The 20,560-nt window shown below is 37.8% G+C and overlaps 1 protein-coding gene across 3 annotated transcripts in view; it reads left to right on the forward strand.

Annotated features, from left to right (window-relative positions):
* Nucleotides 1-20,560, forward strand: part of DYNC2H1 (dynein cytoplasmic 2 heavy chain 1) — a 192,062-nt gene that overhangs the window by 156,175 nt on the left and 15,327 nt on the right. For 2 of the 3 annotated variants that reach the window (XM_075081964.1, XM_075081974.1), the window contains 2 exons: nucleotides 162-371; nucleotides 3,170-3,259. In XM_075081964.1, coding sequence (XP_074938065.1) covers nucleotides 162-371; nucleotides 3,170-3,259 — 300 coding nt within the window. Of the gene's footprint in view, nucleotides 1-161; nucleotides 372-3,169; nucleotides 3,260-15,202; nucleotides 15,324-20,560 lie in introns of all 3 variants that reach the window. The other variant, XR_012658746.1, reaches the window with a different exon arrangement.

The following is a 20,560-nucleotide window of genomic DNA, read 5'->3' on the forward strand; positions in this document are numbered from 1 at the left end:
TACTGAATGTATCATTATAGTTTTAATCCAGTATCAGAAAAGGGGGGATATCTGAATTACTTCAAAGCTAACAAGGTCATATGAAATATTATGAATTAAACAAAGAATAATATAGTAGTTTCCCTGAGTTTATGAACTGGACCTCATGTGTTCTTTTTTAGAATTGTAACCTGATTCATCAGAAGGTGTCTCCTCCTGTGGAGCAACAAGGATCTCCAATCTTATCATTCATTACTCTGGAACAATTCAATGCCATTCGCCTTGTGCAAAGTGTCCATCAATCACTTGCTTCTTTAAGCAAAGTTATCAGAGGTACCTCATTACTGAGTTCTGAAGTACAAAGCCTAGCAAGTGCTCTGCTAAATCAGAAGGTAAGTAATTTTGTCATGAATTTACATTATAAGCAATGAAAAAACTATGAAACTGAAAAAAACTCTGATATATATTTTCATGTCACCATTTGCTCTAAGTTCTCTTATTGATAGAGACTCTAAAATGGAGTTCTTTTATTGGTAGTTACTCTAAAAAACAGAAACATGTTTTCTCTGGAATGAAAACACAGAAAAATGTTGCTTCAATTACGTGCAGAAGCTTCTGAATATATTATACTTTCATCAAGCGTTCACTTAAGTACAAATCTGGTAAGATTAGAAGTTGTGGAATAGTATTTCCATTTCAAATACCAAATCATGCTAGATAGGTCAAATACATTAGCCAGTAGAACATGTCTATCTGTCCCTTTTCTTCATTTTTACAGTTTTTTAAAATTTAGGTTTTACTGCAATTGTAATCACAATTTGCTTTCTACATTTATTCATTACGGATTATTGCAATATCACACCAGACAAGCTGTACCTATCATATCAACCTATCATCTCACCCTATATTTCTGATATATGAGAAAAACAAACAGTATTTTTACATGTACTTTTTCCATGTTTTCTGGCATCAAACTGAGCATGTTTATAAACTGGTACAATTAGTGACTGCAAATTTATGTGGTCTGTCATTAATAGCTGGATAATTGGATTCCAAAGATAGCCAAACATTGACATGAAACTCATGGTTTTTTTCACCTGCGGCAATTGATAAACTGTGTTGATGCTAATGCATAGATATTGAGATTGGCCCTACAATGAACAATAATTCCTATTAACATCTTGTTTATCTTCATGTGAGGATCAAGTACTGTTAAAAAGATTGTTATGTATTTATTCATCTATCAAATTTCTAATTAAAACAATAATTAAATTCTTTGTCTTTTCAGATTTACAAGACAACATTTATTAGCAAAATTGCAGTACAATTAGAATAAATTAACATTTTCATGTTAGCAGTCTCATTGCCTTTTTAAACACGTTTTGATTGTGTGGTAGAAATTGGTGCTAAGTAACAGTCATAGTGAATGCAAATGATACATGTAATGGACATTGTTGAGTATTTATAGTTATATCTCTTGTTACTGAGCAAGAGAGTGTGGCTTGCTTGTGTGCTTAAGCTGCATTCTTAAACTGGAAGCAGCAGGAGCTATGAAGCTGATCACTGTCAGAAAAATGTACTTATAGATTCTGTGCATTTTTACCTCTCACAAACAGCACTTCAGTGCTTCCTGATATATTGAACAAAGTGTTTCTTCTGCATTTCATCTGCTTACTTACACACTTAGCCTGACACAGATCACTTTATTGGACTGTGACCATAAAGCAATCTTTTCAGCAGCCCTCCAGAGAGACTAAGTCTATGCTCTTGGCATGGCAGCTAAACCTCACCATATTTATCATCTCAAAGTGATTAGTTTCATGTATTTTCTGTACACCTTGTTTAATTTAGTGTGGTCACACATTATGTAACAAAGGATTATTTTTTAAAAGTTAAAATTTGAAAGCACCACGATTGCAACACCTGATGACGCTGCTACTTTACCAATAGAAATGCGAAACTCAAGAAATATATGATTTCTAATGGTTTCAGCAATGTGCCTTATTTGTGCAAAATTGATATGTTAGTATACATCTGAAATATGCTTCCATACTAACAATTAGCTAAGCTATTACTTTAAACCTAGAGTAATTTAGAGTGATACACTAGCAACATTAGGTGAATGCTTTCTAAATGGTAGATTGCTGAGCTGCCTGTAAATGCATATCTAGCAAGAGTCTGCAAAAATGCAACGATAATAGTTTCAGAAACAACAAGTTTTCAAAAAACCCTGTGCTTTCTTGTCTTGTACATGTTCTAGTTTATGCAATTCATTATTAATTAGTGTCCAGCAATCCATATATTTCTGGATTTTATCTATAGAAGGTACACATGGAGTATTTACTTTGAAAGATACTTTTTCTTACAAACTTCTGTGATCAGATTTTGAAAATCTGTTCAGCATACATGCTATTAAATTGTAAACCTTGAAAATGCAACCGTAAATGTTAAACAGTATAAACTGTTGATTCTGCTCAGCATCTTCATTATTGTGCAGTATTCCCCAGGTAATGATTTATATCAGTTCTCTTTCACTTAAGTAGGAGAATCTTGCAGGGTCAATTTCAGCGTGCTGTACAATTTCCTGCGGAGTAGGTATAATTAATATTTTTATTCTTATTTTATAAGGACAAAATCTAACAGAAGGTCTTTTAAGCCTTTTTGACGTCAATGAGAAATTTGTATGGGGATGGCTTGCAGGATTTTATTCTCAGGTGTTGTTCTATAAACACTTTAAGATGATGATAGAATGATCATGTGGAAGAATTGTACCAGATTCACTTCACCACAGAGCCACACAACTGCATGTTCAAGTGTAAGGAGGCAGCAGCAAAGGAGTGGGAACCTCTGGCTGCATTTGAAAGACGGCATTGTGGCTTTCCAAGAAAGAATCAACACAGGCCTTTTTGAAGTGTTTGTGGAACCCACTGATGTTCCCTTGTTAAATAGCAGAGGTTCTTATAAGTTCTCCTTCAGTACTGTATGTCTGTGGGCCACATAAAGAATTTGCAGGAATATGACCTTTCTATTAGTGGTTGTATGCTTTGATCATTATATTACTTCTATTGGCTTTTTTCTTTGTAGATATATTTGATCTCTGGATTATTTAATTTCATTGAAATTGCTAGCTTAAAATGTAATGATGATGGTTTTGAAATGAATACTTTCAGTAAATGTATTTTTATTTCAGTGTCCCCTCGCATGGCAAACCAAGTGGGAAGGTCCAGAAGATCCTTTACAGTATCTTAGAAGTCTTGTAGCTCGAGCACTTGCTATACAGGTAATTTTGAAGAGTAATTTTACCTCAGTATGCTGGTGTTCAATGACATGGTATATTGTGTGAATTGCACTACAGTAGGCTTTTCCAAACTCAAGTCCCAAGGAGTTTTAGGTGTGTGAAAAGGCATGTAAAAATTTAAAGATAGATAAGAAATATGAAGACAGCAGACTGAGCAGTTTGAAGTCAGTAACTTTAAATACAGTAATGTTTACATTTTTTATTTTAGTCATTAGTCTTTCTGATGAACTGTGGGGGAAAACACAGATTTATTTACTCAGATGAATCTTTACATGTAAGTCAAGACACACTCTTTAATCTGTTAAAGAGACACATAAAAAGAGATAAAGTGAAGCAATTCTAATAGAGGTAATGTAGAAATAAATAGTCTTTGAAGCAAATAAACAAAACATCTGCATTCTCCAGGTTTACAAGGGGCTGTGATAGAAGGTGCAGAGTCTGACAATGGCTCTGTCAATCTAAAGTCTGACAGTGAAGAAGAAAATTTTTAGTTAAGGTAAATCTGTCTATACTTTGATTAACGGAAGAGGTATATTTAAGATAATAGGCAGACCAAAAAAAGTCATTTATGTAAATGAATTAGTATTTAAGGAAACAGATTTCATCATGTTGGATACATAGAGAGGAAATTGTGAGAACCTTCTGGCAAGGAAGGTTTCTTTAGGATGGACAGATCTTTTATTACCCCCAGGCAAGAAATAGAAAGCTGCTGGTTTTGACCTTGGTTAACACAGTCTTGTCCAGTTGGCTACGAAGATTTCTGTGAACATTAATGTTGACTATCAGATTCAGAAGGAAAATTTGAGGGGGCGTCACAGTCTATAGCTGGGATAGAGTTGATTTTCTTCACTGCAGCTGGCATAGTGCTGTGCTTTGGACTTAGTATGAAAATAATGTTGATAACACACCGATGTGTTAGTTGTTGCTGGGTAGTGCTTGTACTAGTCAAGGACTTTTCTAGCTTCCCATGCTCTGCTGGGTGCACAAGAAGGTGGGAGGGGAGGGGGCACAGCTAAGAGAGCTGGAGTGGCCCTGCCTCCAGCCAGGTGAAGGAAAGGGATAACCGGGTTTACCGGACTGTGTGGATCCAATGACCTGGCACATCAGCCCCAGAGGAGTATACTGCTTTAGCGGACACCGGCGCACAGTGCACCTTAATGCCATCAAACTATAAAGGGGCAGAACCCATCAGCATTGCTGGAGTGACAGGGGGATCCCAAGAGCTAACTGACTTGGAGGCCAAAGTGAGCCTAACTGGCAATGAGTGGCAAAAGCACCCCATTGTGACTGGCCCAGAGGCTCCGTGCATCCTTGGCATAGACTACCTCAGGAGAGGGTATTTCAAGGACCCAAAAGGGTACAAGTGGGCTTTTGGTGTAGCTGCCTTGGAGACGGAGGAAACTAAACAGGTGTCTACCTTGCCTGGCCTCTCAAAGGACCCTTCTGTTGTGGGGTTGCTGAAGGTCAAAGAACAACAGGTGCCAATCGCCACCACAACAGTGCACCGGCGGCAATATTGCACCAACAGAGACTCTCTGATCCCCATCCATGAACTCATTCACCAACTGAGGAGCCAAGGAGTCATCAGTAAGACCCACTCACCCTTTAACAGTCCCATATGGCCAGTGTGGAAGTCTAATGGAGAGTGGAGGCTAACAATAGACTATAATGGCCTGAACTAAGTCACTCCACCATTGAGTGCTGCTGTGCCAGACATGCTAGAACTTCAATACGAACTGAGTCAAAGGCAGCCAAGTGGTATGCCACAGTTGATATTGCTAATGCATTCTTCTCAATCCCTCTGGCAGCAGAGTGCAGGCCACAGTTTGCTTTCACATGGAGGGGTGTCCATTACACCTGGAATCGACTGCCCCAGGGGTGGAAACACAGTCCTACCATTTGCCATGGACTGATTCAGACTGTGCTGGAACAGAGAGAAGCTACCAAACACCTTCAATACATCGATGACATCATTGTGTGGGGAACACAGCGGAAGAACTTTTTGAGAAAGGAAAGAAAATAATTGAAATCCTTCTGAAAGCTGGTTTTGCCATAAAACAAAGTAAGGGGAAGGGACCCGCACAAGAGATCCAGTTCTTAGGAATCAAATGGCAAGATGGATATCGCGAGATCCCAAAGGATGTGATCAACAAAATAGCAGCCACATCTCTACCAACTAGCAAAATGGAAGCACAAGCTTTTTTAGGGGTTGTGGGTTTTTGGAGAATGCCTATTCCAGATTATAGTCTGATCGTAAGCCCTCTCTATCAAGTGACCCCGAAGAATGATTTCCAATGGGGCCCTGAGCAACGACAAGCCTTTGAACAGGTTAAACAAGAAATAGTTCATGCAGCCGCTCTTGGGCCAGTCTGGGCAGGACAAGTTGTAAAAAATGTGCTCTACACTGCAGCCGGGGAGAATGGCCCTACCTGGAGCCTCTGGCAGAATGCGCCAGGGGAGACCCAAGGTCGACCCCTAGGGTTTTGGAGTCGGGGATACAGAGGGTCCGAAGCCTGCTATGCTCTGACTGAAAAAAAGATATTGGCAGCATATGAAGGGGTTTGAGTTGCTTCAGAAGTGGTTGGTACTGAAGCATAGCTGCTCCTGGCACCCCGACTGCCAGTGCTGGGCTGGATGTTCAAAGGAAACATCCCCTCTACACATCATGCAACTGATGCTACATGGAATAGATGGGTTGCACTGATCACCCAGCAGGCTCAAATAGGAAACCCCTGTTGCCTAGGAATCTTGGAAGTGATCATGGGCTGGCCAGAAAGCAAAGATTTTGGATTATTACCAGAGGAGGAGGTGACACGTGCTGAAGAAGCCCCGCTGTATAACAAACTGTCAGAAAATGGGAAGCAATATGCCCTGTTTACTGATGGGTCCTGTCATCTTGTGGGAAAGCATTCTCCTGGAGAAGCTGGGTGCTCACAGCTTGGACAAGTGCACTCTGCACTGGTTTAAAAACTGGCTGGACGGCCGAGCCCAGAGAGCGGTGCTGAATGGAGTCAAATCCAATTAGCGGCCAGTCAGAAGTGGTGGTTCCCCAGGGCTCAGTGTTGGGGCTGGTCCTGTTCAATATCTTCATTGATGATCTGGATTGAGTGCACCTCCAGATCTGCTGGAGGGCAGGAAGGCCTTACAGAGGGACCTGGACAGGCTGGATCGTTGGGCCGGAGCCAACGGTATGAAATTCAACAAGGCCAAGTGCCAGGTCCTGCACTTTTGTCACAACCCCATGCAGCGCTACAGGCCTGGGGAGGAGTGGCTGGAGAGCTGCCTGGAGGAAGAGGACCTGGGGGTGTTGGTTGACAGCCACCTGATCATGAGCCAGCATCGTGCTCAGGTGGCCAAGAAGGCCAACGGCATCCTGGCTTGTATCAGGAATAGTGTGGCCAGCAGGAATAGGACAGTGATCGTGCCCCTGTACCTGGCACTTCGAGTACTGTGTTCAGTTTTGGGCCCCTCCCTACAAGAAGGACATTGAGCTGCTGGAGCGTGTCCAGAGAAGGGCCATGAAGGTGGTGAAGGGTCTGGAGATCAGATCTTATGAGGATTGGCTGAGGGAGCTGGGGTTGTTTAGCCTGGAGAAGAGGAGGCTGAGGGGAGACCTTCTTGCTCTCTACAGCTACCTGAAAGAGGTGGTAGTGAGGTGGGTGTTGGTCTCTTCTGCCAAGTAGCGATAGGACGAGAGGAAATGGCCTCAGGCTGTGTCAAGTGAGGTTTAGACTGGATATTAGGAAAAACTTCTTCACCGAAAGGGTTGTCAGACATTGGAACAGGCTGCCCAGGGAGGTGGTTGAGTCTCCATCCCTGGAGGTATTTAAAAGAAGGGTAGATGTGGTGCTTGAGGATATGGTTTAGTGGTGGACTTGGCAGTGATAGGTTAGCGGTTGGACTCGATGATCTTAAGGGTCTTTTTCAACCTTAACAATTCTATGATTCTATGATTTTCAACCAAGCATATTTAAAAAGTTTTTATTTTTGTATATTACTCTAGTCAACTATTGACAAATGTGCTGCATTATGTTACCATGATAGTAACCTTCGTTTTACATTTTTCAAACTGCTTACAATATTGTACGTTCGAATTACTCATTTTTATATAAAGTTATTATGAAGAAAACATGTACAATTTTAAACATTTACTGTAGGAGAGGGACAGATTATTAAGGCAGAGCTTAATCGTAGATGTTTACTGTATCCTTAAGCCTTAAATTGTGTTAATTTATTTGTTAGTGACAATAGAAAGTTGTGACAGATTATTAGGTTTGATCATTTTTTAATTAACTCTCCTTTTTGTGATTTTTCATTATTGACTTCATAAATGTAATTTATCATTAGTTAATGATACATTTAGTATTCAGAAATTCAATAAAAGCTTCAATAAAGATTTTCTTAGAACTCTGAAAATTATCATCAGATTTATATTTCAGTAACAGTCATATTTTGGATTGGTTTAGTTTACATGACCAACTCCATCATAATGTTTTTTTGATATTTACTTATGCGTCCACCTGTTTCATTCACCGTAAGATATTGACTTCTGCTTTTACTGTTTGAGCCAGGCTTGATTTAGGTATTTTTCAAGTGGAACACAGAAGACATAGAAACATCAAAATTGTACTGAAAAATTGCATCTAAGAAGGAGGCAGTAAGTCTATACTTAGGTTATTAGTTAAAAGCTGCCTTGTCAAGATGTTTGCTGCCAGTGCAGAAAATAATAAAAGCAACTGCTTTGTTACAAAGATTTAATGGGGATGGGGAGGAACCCAAAATATAGGCCAGATGGCAGAATAATTATAGCAGAATTTATAGAAGTGTAAAGATGTTCTGAGAGCATTACACAACAACGGACAGAAAAACAGCAGGTGTTGGATTTTCTCAGGTCTGAATTCACTCATTAAAAGCAAAATAAAAAAAGGCAATTTGCCCACTTAAAGTGTGAACAAATCAGTATATGCAAAATGCAACAGAGCCATGTTTTGCTGAGTATTATGTTGTGGTGACAGAGCTGATGGAAATATGTGATTTCTTCCCAGGTGGAAGTTCTGATATTTGGATGTTAGCTTTTGCTTTAAATTGAAACAAAAATTCTGTGTGTTGAACATACTTCTAAGATGAAGAGTTCTGAGTACTTTCAGTTAGCAATGCTGACATTGAACATTACAATCCTGTGTTTCAGCTTCTGTGTCTGTAGTGATTTATTTGCTATCGAAGTTAAGATATGAAGCTTATGAATCATCGTAGGTCTTTGTGTTGGTGGTAATTCTTGGTCCTTATACTCCCAGTTCCTTCATGGTGGCATCTTAAATGTGTTCTGTGGTTCCCCTCTCTCGCCGTACATGATTATAGCTCAGCAATAAATATACATCAGTGTATAATAGAACGTAAGTCCATCCCAGTCTGTAGATAGTGTCTTCCCATGGCTATGGATACCAGCAGGACTGAAAGAGAGAGACCCAGAACTACAGCTATTAAGAGGCAGAACATCAGCCCCGGCAAATGTCAGAGGAATATCAACTCTGAAAAAATGTTTCAGGTCTACAAATTGGAACTTACTGTTTGTTCCCACATTAACTAAATAAGGAGTTTAATTTCACTTCTTACAAAAAAAAACCCCAAACCCTTTTACTCCAATGACACCTTATATTTTAAATTAAAATTTTTATTTCATTCATTTGGATGGAGCTGCTTTTAAGTCATCTGTAAAACCGTTCTTCCTTTGGATAGCTCTTTCATCAGACAGCTGGTAAAGACTTACAGCATACACTGAAAATGAAAACTGTTCAACCTCGAAATCATAAACACTACTTTCAGAGTTCTAATCAAGGAAATGTTTATGAATACTGAAAGTTTTTATTTGCATAAGTTATGAAAGTTTTTGTTGAAAATGTGTGTGTATCAATGAAGTACAGTGTATAAAAAAATTTATATTTCATATTTTATCAGACACCTCTATGTATTTCTCTGGGATGCTGTTACCTCTTGTCCCCTCCCATCCTGAGTGAAATCTAGGGCAGAAAAACTATATTTCCAGTTTGACAGTTTGACCCCTTAGTATAAGATTTTTACTATTCTTTTACTATTTGAAGTAGAATGACTTTGTTCCTGTTTTGGAACCCTTACTATTCCTCTGTTTCAACAATCAGCTCCCCAGAAAGGTAGATTGGACACCCAAGGTATATGAGGTTTGAACTCCTATAAATTGCATGCTGAAGCTACTAGAAAACCTTCTGGGAATAGGAGACACAGGATTCTTCCTTCACACCCAAGTCATCTAGGCAAAGAGGTTCAATTTTTATTCACTGATAACAAGCAGAAAGTCTGCTCTTAGAAAGCCAAGAAAGTCAAGTCCTCTCACTTTTCACTGAATTAAAGAACTGTGAGGGCCAGCCTATAAATCAGTCTTAATGCAACAGTAGATGATATGCACATATAATCTGAGAAGCAGAGGTGGAGTGAATCACAAAATAGGCACGCATACGTACTCTGTACAGACACAGCCAGCCACACACAGGCTAACAGACAGAGGAGGACAGCACCTTTACAGGTAGCTGCATAAACACAGACAGCATGAATAGCCCTGTCTTATTCCAGCAGTTTACTGCTCAAGGAAAATACCCTTCACAAGTCTTGCTGATTTTTAGTCTCTCCACTCTCTTGCTTCTGGTGTCTGAGTCTGCCGCATAAAGCTCCCAGACCTCTCATCCTCTTGCTGGCTGGTGCTAGTGGATTCCCTTCCCCCACATGGAGAACACACTTGCACACAAAAATAACTAAAAATAGAGCTTAAGATGAGGATACGACACACTGGTGATTGGGTACAAGGTTGGCCAAAGTGTGCTGACCAGCAGTCTCCCTACACACAAACTTCCTTTTTATACCTGTCTGTTTTCCCATTCTTGTTCATATCCCATCCACCTTTCCCCACCTTTGGTCCTTCCCCTACATATCCCATAATAAATATTGTACAATCTGAGAATTGTCATGTTTAGTCCCCAAAATCACCCACTTGGACACTCCATGAGAAGTCCTATACCCCTTTAAGTAGTAATCCCACTTAGTTTGCATGGCATTTCAGAGTTTTTTTCTGATAGATTGCTTTAGCAGGTTTTGCAGCAGGGACAATAGCTTATTGGTTTGTGTTTTATGGTCTTAGGAGTAGCTGATTCAGATGGATTAGGTTGGCTGCATTCCCCACCTCTAATGTTCCTCTCATCACTCTCTATCTGAACAGCTGTTATCTAGGTAGCTGTACGGTGCAGAATGCTTCAGATGTAGTATTCTAATATTAAAGCACAAAAATTCATTAAAATGTTGTGGTTTAAATTCCCCCATGTAATTATTTTAATTCAAAGTTCAGAATGCTTTGAAGAATCCACCTTATTCTGAAGAATTAGCATTTTTCTGTTGCTTTTCTTGGTGCCTCCTCTTCAGCTGTCATGAACATCAAAACAAAAATACAACTGCAGCATAAGATTATTTGCTATGCAACTGAATCTTAATTGTCTGCCACAGCTCTCATCACATTGTAGCATGATTTCATTTTTGTTCAGAATTTGTCAGCCAGGATATATCTTCCAAGACCTTTTATCGAAGTGATAACCGCTTTGTAGAAATTGGAAATTTACAAGCGCTATGATAAAAATGTAGAATTTTTCTTTAGCTCTCATGTAATAGGCAAATTTGGAGCTCTGATTGATCCAACTGTCATATGTCCCTTTTTAATCACTGTTTCAGTTGCATTGCATTAATTAAGTAGTGGCTAGTATAGAGTAGTAGCGATTTATGAAGATACACCGTCCAAACATGATGCCACATGGAATGTAAGATGAAAGTATCAGACTTGCACAGGTCATAGGAGTTGTCCACTGAAATAAGGTCTAGCTTACAAGAAAGCTAAAGCAGAAGCTGAAACATTTTTTATGCTTGCAGTTTGTGTACTCTTGTGACTTACAGAAAACTGTGTTCATGCATGGGTGCCTGAGGCGGAAGGATTCCTTAAGTTTTCTTTTTTTTGTGCACCAGTTCAAGACTTTACTTTCCAGAGGTACTGAAATCACTATTTATTGTAGTGAAATGATCCTTTTTCCTGCAGAATACAGTGGGTTTTCACACTACATCTGCAAACTTTGCAATTTTAAATAGAAATATTTTTTTGGTTGTCAATGAGCAAGGATTATCTCAAGTTTTGGGAAAACAATTTGCTTTATGCTTGAAAAACTTTTTTTAAAAAACAGTATTGGAAAATGAAAGATATCTTGACTTGTATTCTGTTTGGCTTCATTGTGAGTTGTTGAAGCTTAATCCCGATGAAGTTTATATGCAAGTTATAGGCTTTTCTATAAACGTCATCCTTAAATGTTTTGAAATGTAATCTGTTTCAATAGAATTCAACTCCTGTTGATTAAACTCACAGAATTCTAAGCATGTTTGGTGAGAATGGCTGTTCTTTTTTACTTATTAAATGCTACCTTGTAAGCAAGAGCTTCAGCAGCATCCTTTATCATACCACTAACCAGTTGTTCAGCTCTCTGATTGTAGGATATTGACTGAAGAAGGTGATCACTCATAAAACAATTTTTATAAGTGTTGCATAAAAAAAGAAGACAGACCCAGGTCATTGTCTCTATGCACTTTCTGAGAAATTAACTTGTTTTAAATAAAATTATCTTTTTTTCTAACCTCAGTTTAAACTTAAAAGAACTAGATTTAGTGTTCGGTATTTCTTCTATGAATACAAGTTAGTATTTATATTCTCTGTAAGTTACAAGAAACTGTACCATGTATTATATAAGATTTAAAGCTGTAGTTGATATAGTTCATTTAATCTAATAAAATAGCTAGCATTCATTGATTTTTCTCTTTAAGTGACAAGATACATTCCCACAATACAGGAAGAAATCTAAAAAGATACAATGATAAGATATTAATAAACTGTATGCATTTAAATTGTTAAAATGTAAGCAGTAGGTTGCTCGGTTTCTAATAATTTTGGTTTTATTGTATGTCTTTCCTATATCACGGACAAAGCTGTCTGCAAAAGAGAAAGCCGAGTAAACTGGCTAGTCCGGTCTGACAAAAGCTCAAACAAGAAAAGGTTAATTATAGTACAAGTGGTAGAAAAGGATGATATTACATTTGCATATGAAAATGAGTCTTCTTGTGTTATGATGTCAAAGACACTGGTAATTTTACGTTCCAGCCATTAGTAAATGAGAAGGCTGCAGCACATGGTAATACACCAATTTGCAGATACATTCCATCAACTTGCTTTCCTTTATTCTAGACAACTCTGTTGCAGTAACTTGCTCGTCTGATTACCACTATATTGACACAAATATTGTGTCAACTAATAATTAGCAATCTATTAAAAAACTTACTGTTTAATTTATAATTTTAATTTCCTAGTCATACATGCATACAGAGAAATAAACTTCTTAGAGTAATAAGACAGCTTTGTAACTAAAGTAACTTGATGTGATCATGGTTCTGTTTTGAATTGTAGATATTTTGGTAGGAACTGGCTTGGTGAAATAGTTTACAAAATATTTCATCTCTTGATTTGAGATTTTAATTGATCAAGACCAATTGTAACATGATTAACTATCCCTCAAATAGCATTTGTAGATACGTATTAAAAATAAGGCCATTTCACAAGCAAGCATCATCCCTAATCAGCCATATTTTGGCATTTCTTTTGGGTGAAGGCAGAGGTGTAGCATGTTGACCTATCTTTCTTTGAAGGAGATTCCATATAGCTGAATTTGAAATGACAACATAGTTTCATATTGTACTCCTGTAAAAAAAAGATTTAAATTTTCAGAGCTGTTAAAGTTTCAGAGCTGTCATCTCAAATTTAGTTTGTAAGAAAAAGCTTCATGAGAGTAATTCTTGACTAAATCCTTGTTTATCTGTTGTGCATGCAGTAGTTTTGGGAATTCACATTCAAATAAAGCAGTCGGTGCAGGATGCAGGTGCACTCAGCAACTCTGTTGTCATGACTGTATTTTAAAATTGGAGTAAACACAGTGGCATTCTGGTTTGGGGTTTTGGGGGTTTTTTTGGTCTTAGTAGAGTTCTTGGTGGGGTCTTTGACTCTAAATGTTCAGCAAGGTACATAATTGAGGAAAAAAAAACTGCAGAACCTTGAGTCAAAGGCGAAGAGTTCTTAAGAGTGATAGGAAGCTTAGATCCCTATTTTAGGCACAAAATAATGCTTAAAGGCGGAAGGATAAATACCCTCCTGCTCTATAGCACGTTTCCCAGTGTATTCAGCTGGATACTATAAATAGCAACTTAATTAGAATGTGTACCCTTAAATGGAGGAGAATGCATAAGAGCCATTTGCAGGCAGTGATATTTTTATATTGTTAATTCCACATAGTCACTCTGTACTAAGAGAGTCATGATCCAATGAGGAACCTGTTCTGTACATCTGAGCTTAATTTGCAAAATTCGCATCAGGTTTGTACTGTTGTACAGTGTTGTGTATGCTTTTCCTTACACATACAATATATTTTATTATAGCTTCTCTATAATTACCATTTTCAGTGTAATTTCTAATATTTTCTGATCCCATATGATCAATTTAATCAAATAAAGTTTTTTACATATCAGGCAAAATGCAGTGAATAATTTAGAACTAAGCCAAATATTTTTCATTATTCAGATATGTAGATTATCAAGCTAGAAAAAAGATCTATTGTCATGTGTATTCGTGTATTTTATTCTTATCAAACTGAGAAAGTCAAAATTGATGGTTTGAATATATCAAGAGAAGAATCCATCGAGTAAAAAATACAGTAAGATATTACTAGAATAATAAAAATAAAATAGTGTTGCTTACTAGCTGCAAATTTGTTAAAAATATGTGTTACCCATGATATCACAATACTATAGAAATGTGAAATTCTTAATGAACTTATTAAAGGTCAAAGGGAGTTGTTATTTCTTCATATTCTGCACTTTTGAGACCACATCTGAAGCACTTGCCCAGTTTTTGGCTGTTCAGTCAAAAAAATACATTGCCCAGGTTGCCCAGAGCGGTTTGTGGAATCTCCTCTTTTGGACATATACAGAACTAGAGTAGGCAATGCCCTGAGAAACCTAAACTGTCATTGAATTTGGCTCTACTCTGGGCTGCAATTGGATCAGATGACTTTCAGAGGTCCCTTCCAACCTAATTTCTATAATTTCATAATTTAGAACTTCTCCACTATACCTTTTGGGTCAGATCTGCTCTAATGAATATGCATTTCATTTGTACTACTTCAGTGTAGTAATTCTCTCTTAAATGTTAGATATTCAGTAGTGATATATCTACTTATAAGCCCTGAAAATTTTCAATGTTTCATGTATTGCTTAGACATACATAGTAGCACGTACTAAGATCAGCCAAGAGAAAACAGACACACATTACAAGAAGGGGAACTCTGGTTAGACTTTTGGAAGTTCAAAATCATATTGAGGGTGGTCAGACACTGGAACAGGTGGCTCAGGAAGGTTGTGGAATCTCTATCATTCAAGATATTTAAAATATCATCGAATAAACCCTGAGCAACCTACTCCAGGCTGACCCTTCTTTGAGGGTGGGGAGTTGGACTAGAAGATCTCCAGAGGCCTTCCAATCCTAGTTATTCCATGATTCTCCATGGTACCGTAGGATAATTTAAAATTTCATGCAGTACGTATCAGAATGACATAGATACTATTGCTGACAAATATTTAATTTTATGAATAAATTACTTATGTAACATAATTTTAAAACTAAAACCATTGTGTCTGAAAAAAGGAAAACAGAAATGCATTTAAAAATACAAGTAAAAAGTGTGCTGTTTAAAAAATGTGCAATATTCTTTTCCTAAATTACTCCATAATGTCTCTTTTCTCTTTCTCTTGGTTACTTCCTGAGAACAGGTTTGAATGAAGCTTCCTTCAAGAGTAGCCATGCTGCTACTCTTCAACACTCTTTTAGCCTTCAAGGACGAAGGACATCTGAAAGAGACCTACAGCCTTGATGATGTGCTGTTCTTTTAGGGTTGGTCACAATAAAAAATTTTCCTTTCTAGCTTAAAGAAAGGTTTTATGGGCTTCAAAGAGCTCATATACTGGACCTGAGGTAGCTTCACTTTAAATACCTTGGCTTTACTATGTAGGAACAAACAATAATCCATGCCAGCTTGTTACATCAATTAAAAAAAAACCCTTAATTTCTATGTCTGCACAAAGTTATGCTTTGTTGAACAAGCCATTTGATAGTCTGAGCAGTAATCCCATGTTCATGTTGCACTGTTCTGTTCAATGGAGTATAAGTAGCTTTAGGACGAGCCAGTGTGCTGTGTCCCAGGGTGCCATGTCACAGACATGGCCATGCACTCATAGTTCCTTCATTTAGACTGGTGTTGGACCAGCCACTGTTTCCATTCTGTGATCTCCTTTTCCTTGTAGAAAAATAGATTTCCCTCTTTGCCTTTTCATTGTGATATATTTTGGGATATGTACACCAAGAGTTAAAAAAATTCTGATTAGATTGCTACAGTGGGCTTGATAAACTTTGATGCATATCTGAGAGGCAAAGCCGTAAGAGTTGCTAATGGAGAAGAGTTCTGTGACACAGGCAGGGCTGAGAGATTTTCTCTGAATTTTGACAGCCTCAAGGGAAGGTGTTAACACAAAGTAAATGACTAGTAAACAGTTAAAAAAAAAAAAAAAAAGAAAGAGAAAAAAAGGGAGAGACTGATGACTGCAGTCCAAGGGGTCATTCTTTCAGAAGAGGAATGAGGACTGTGGGGGAGATGCTTAATGGAAGTTCTGTATCTCATGGGATGTTGACCAGAGAAAATGAGCCATAGCAAAGTAAGCAGTTCTCTGTTGGCTCTCCTTATAGTAATATAGCCTTCAAGCTGGCACTACAAAACAAATTACTGCGGTGCATCCCATCGTTACTAGCGCATAATATGTTGAGTATTCTCTACCCCTGTGTAGTCACCCCAGCACAGTATACAATATACGTACACTATATATTACTCCAGAGCACTGGAAAGAAATTATGTCTGATGTAGTCCTGACTTTCTCCAAGGATAATGGTAGGCAGTCGTGTCTGTTATCTGCAAATTAATATTATGTGCCACGCTACTGTTTTCCCTGCCCTGCAACTTCTTACCATCGGAGGTGGGAAGCAGGACCATAATCTCTTTCAGAAGGAGAGGACACTGAAGTTTCTTTGAATTTTTGTCCCCTTTGCTCTGCACATTTTGTAGTTTCTGATTCTACCAAGGAATAGTTCCAGCTCTTATACTTCCTTACCCAGTTATACTCTACATAACTGCAAATGGATATATACAAAAAGGATGTGGACAGGCTGGAAGGGGTCCAGAGAAGGGCCACCAAGATGATCCAAGGACTGGGAAGCTGCCATATGAGGATAGGCTGGGAGAACTGGGTTTGTTCAGCCTTGAGAAAAGGAGGCTCAGAGGGGATCTCATCACCATGTACCAGTACTTAAGGGGTAGCTACAGAGATGATGGAGACTCCCTTTTTACACGGAGTCACATGGAGAGGACAAGGGGGAATGGACACAGGTTGCTCTTGGGGAGATTACGACTGGAACAAGAGGAAAATTTTTCACAGTGGGGACAGTCAACCATTGGAATAATCTCCCCAGGGTTGACTCGGCCACGTTGGAGACCTTCAAGAGTCGTCTGGACAGGGTGCTGGGCCATCTTGTTTAGTCTCTGCTCTTCCTAGAAAGGTTGGACTAGGTGATCCCTGAGGTCCCTTCCAACCTGGGATTCTGTGATTCTGTGAAATGCAATCTAGCACCTAGTAACTGTTGTACTTACTTGTGGAGAAAGAAAAGACCAGAAGGCATGAAGTATAAGAGTGTTGTCTAACTGGATTCCGTGTTTAGCGATCATTCAGGAAATATCTGAATAATTTTGGCATACATGAATCACAAACTTGTCAGTGTGATGTTACAGGTCTTATGCAGCAGCATCATTCTGGTATCCTCATTAAATGTACGAAACAGAAATTCATGGAAAGTTAAGTTCCTGTTTTGATAAAAATAAATTAATACAGTAACTGGAATTAGATCATATTTGCTAATGCTTCCCTCAGCTATGCCTTACTGCACATCTGCTTCTGGCACATTGTTAGCTAGCATGTTGATGCTAATGGACTCAGAATTTTTATGCTCTTAACACTGTGCTATTGTGTTAGTATTCAGACTTCTTGAACAAACGGTGTTTATGAGGAATGTCAAACTGAATTTAAAAAATAATACTATTTTATTTAAAGCAGTAACCAGGAGTTTTGGAAGGAAAGGAAAGGAAAGGAAAGGAAAGGAAAGGAAAGGAAAGGAAAGGAAAGGAAAGGAAAGGAAAGGAAAGGAAAGGAAAGGAAAGGAAAGGAAAGGAAAGGGAAGGGAAGGGAAGGGAAGGGAAGGGGAAGGGAAGAAGGGAAGGGACTATTTTAAAACAAAAATAAAATTCCAAATCAAATTCCTGTGTGATTTACCATTTGAAAGATGGTATGTGCCAACACCTTTTTGTATACCTGAAATACTGCAATATTCACATGTTCACTTAATAAAGGCTAACTATCTCAAGAATAGTAGCACATACAAAAAAATTATCACAAGGGAGCAAATTGTTGTATGCCAGTTGCTCCTGAGAATCTGTGTGTTACCCTCTTCGTGCTCAATGCCAGAAAAATTACCTCTATTTCATTTCTTTGCAGTGTAACACAATAACCTCTGCTGGCATTTACCACCGAATGCCAATGCTTAGGAGCACACCTATGGAACAGCTGCTGCACTGTGACGAAAACAGGACTCTAGCATAATTGCTCAGTTGGCCTTTGCTTAATCTAAACTCTGGTTACCTGAGTACTTACTCCGCTAGCAGTGCTACTCACCATCGTTTGCTCTCAGACTTTTCCAAAGCCCTACTTTTTTTTTTTCCCCTAATAACTTTGAATCCCTCTAAAAGTAGTGGAAAACCAGAATTGCACTCTGTGGTTTCTGGCTGCATATTCATATAACACTGAATACAGTTTTCCATCTAGGCACAGAAATGAAATCAGTTCTGTAGTGATGTATATGATTTTCTCTTTCAATAAAAGTTCTCTTCTGGGACCACACCAAGGGAGAAGCACAATAGAAGATAATACATTTGGAATCAATTAAAACAGGTGAAGGAAAAGTACTTGATTCATTGTAGAGTCCCATGATCCTGAAACTGTATAAATGATAATGTGAAAATCTGGCAGCCTGTTTATTCCTTCCACTGTTTAATATGAGGTGCTCAGTTTGCTTTGGGATTATAGAAGATAAGGAAGGCTTCTCTCTGAAAATGGAATAGATGCTTCTTGGATGTTAAGATACATGAAAAAAATTTATTTGAACCACCTCAGATCACACTTAGAGATTTATTTTTATAAAAAAAAAAGCCAACCAAAACAATCCTTTGATTATACCAAACAAAACCTCACATTAATTGAAGTTTTGAAATATCCTGCTAGGAATTGCTTTGCAAGCATTTTGGGTATTGCTGATAATTTTTGATATTCTATTTATAATCATGATGTGCTAAATTAATCTCTCATGGACAGTTCACACTTAAATTTCTAGTTTTGTTGTAATAAGAAAGATGCAGGAAGTATTGAAATAATGAAGCATTGAAATAAACAGAAGGGTGTATGATAGATTATTTTATTTTGTAATATAAATAGTTTTAGTGTTAGGTTATTTGGACTTGTAGGCCACATTATTGGTAAAATAGCAATTATTGTTATAATGTGAATTTATTTTTATAAGTTGTATGCCATTTCAGCTTTCATATGCCTTTTCCCAGATGCTAAAGCTGCCATATCTAACCAAAGATGTATCATTAATTCATACACAGAAGTCTGCTTTTAGTGAGTTTACATCTTGACTATTAGCTGTTTTGAAGAAGGAAAACAAATCCTGAATTGCAGCAAACATGTTAAAGGCCATGTTACGGGAGGCAGGAATGAGGGGGCAGTTGGGAGAGCATGTGTATTGGCCTGAGCCACAAAGAGACAAGTAGCTAGATATGACACCATCTTGGATCTGATGGTAGTCTTCTCACTGTAACCCAACTGGCAAGTGACAAATTAATGGATTATTTTGGCCTACCTGGCAGGAAGGGCAAAGTTTTCTACTGAGTTGGTGATGGAAGAAGGCCCTTCAGACTGAAATGCTATATGGCCATCCAAGATCAATAAGAAGTCAAACAGTTTGCATCACATTGACAAATGAAATCAATGTATGTTTTTATTGGAGTCAGGATAGGAGAGGGAAATGAAGATGATATAGCTAACATGTTACAGGATTTCTCCTTTCCAAGAAACATCGCTTCAGTCTTTCTACAGCTTAGCTTAAACTTCCTTCCCTTCAAGACCTGATCTCTTCCAAGCATTATGGCAGCGGTAGTGACAAATTATCCATTTAATAGAGTGTTGTTGTCTTTTGGGACTGTAGCACTTCACTAACATGCTGCCATGTGGTCATATAAGACAAAAAGGAGAATAAGCGTATGGGAATTTTTTACGCTTGTCTTGTAAAATAGATTTTCGTATCATTTTTATTGCATTTAAATATTAAATTATTTAGTAAACAGCTGTGAGTGAGCTATGTTTTCAGCTTTATGTAGAGCAGTACAAGCAATTACAGACTTCGCTTTTGTGATCTAATGGAAGTTTTTCTTATTGTGTATTTCCTAACGCTACTTAATTATATGAGTTCAGAATTAATATCACCCATACTGGTCTTTTAATTGAGTGGAATATAACCATTTATGTTCCTGACAGCGTTTCTCTTTAGCAGTTACATTAACAGTTTATTTGATGACAGCAATAGAATGATTATATTAAATACAAGTTGAAAAGATTGTGTCTACTTTTATTACACAAAACAATTGACAAAATCTGTCCTAAACAGAATGCAGAGTTACTGCTATATGATAAAAGAGACTGTTATGTAAAGTCATTAAAAGAATCATGCAGACAAGAGTCATTAACTGTGTACATTTAGCTAATGAAAATGGAAAGCAAAAGTCTCCTAACTGATTCGTAATCATTTGGTTTGAGGGCTCATAATCAGTGATGTGACAGATAAAAAGATCACCGATTAAATGTTTGAACAGGGTGGAAACATTATGGAGATGTGTCTGACACACTGACAAAATAAAATTCACAGAGTGATATTTACTTATGTTTCGGATTATTTTGTCACTTCCAAGATGCTTTTAT

The sequence above is a fragment of the Phalacrocorax aristotelis genome, chromosome 1 (assembly GCF_949628215.1).
Source record: "Phalacrocorax aristotelis chromosome 1, bGulAri2.1, whole genome shotgun sequence".
Taxonomy (NCBI): domain Eukaryota; kingdom Metazoa; phylum Chordata; class Aves; order Suliformes; family Phalacrocoracidae; genus Phalacrocorax; species Phalacrocorax aristotelis.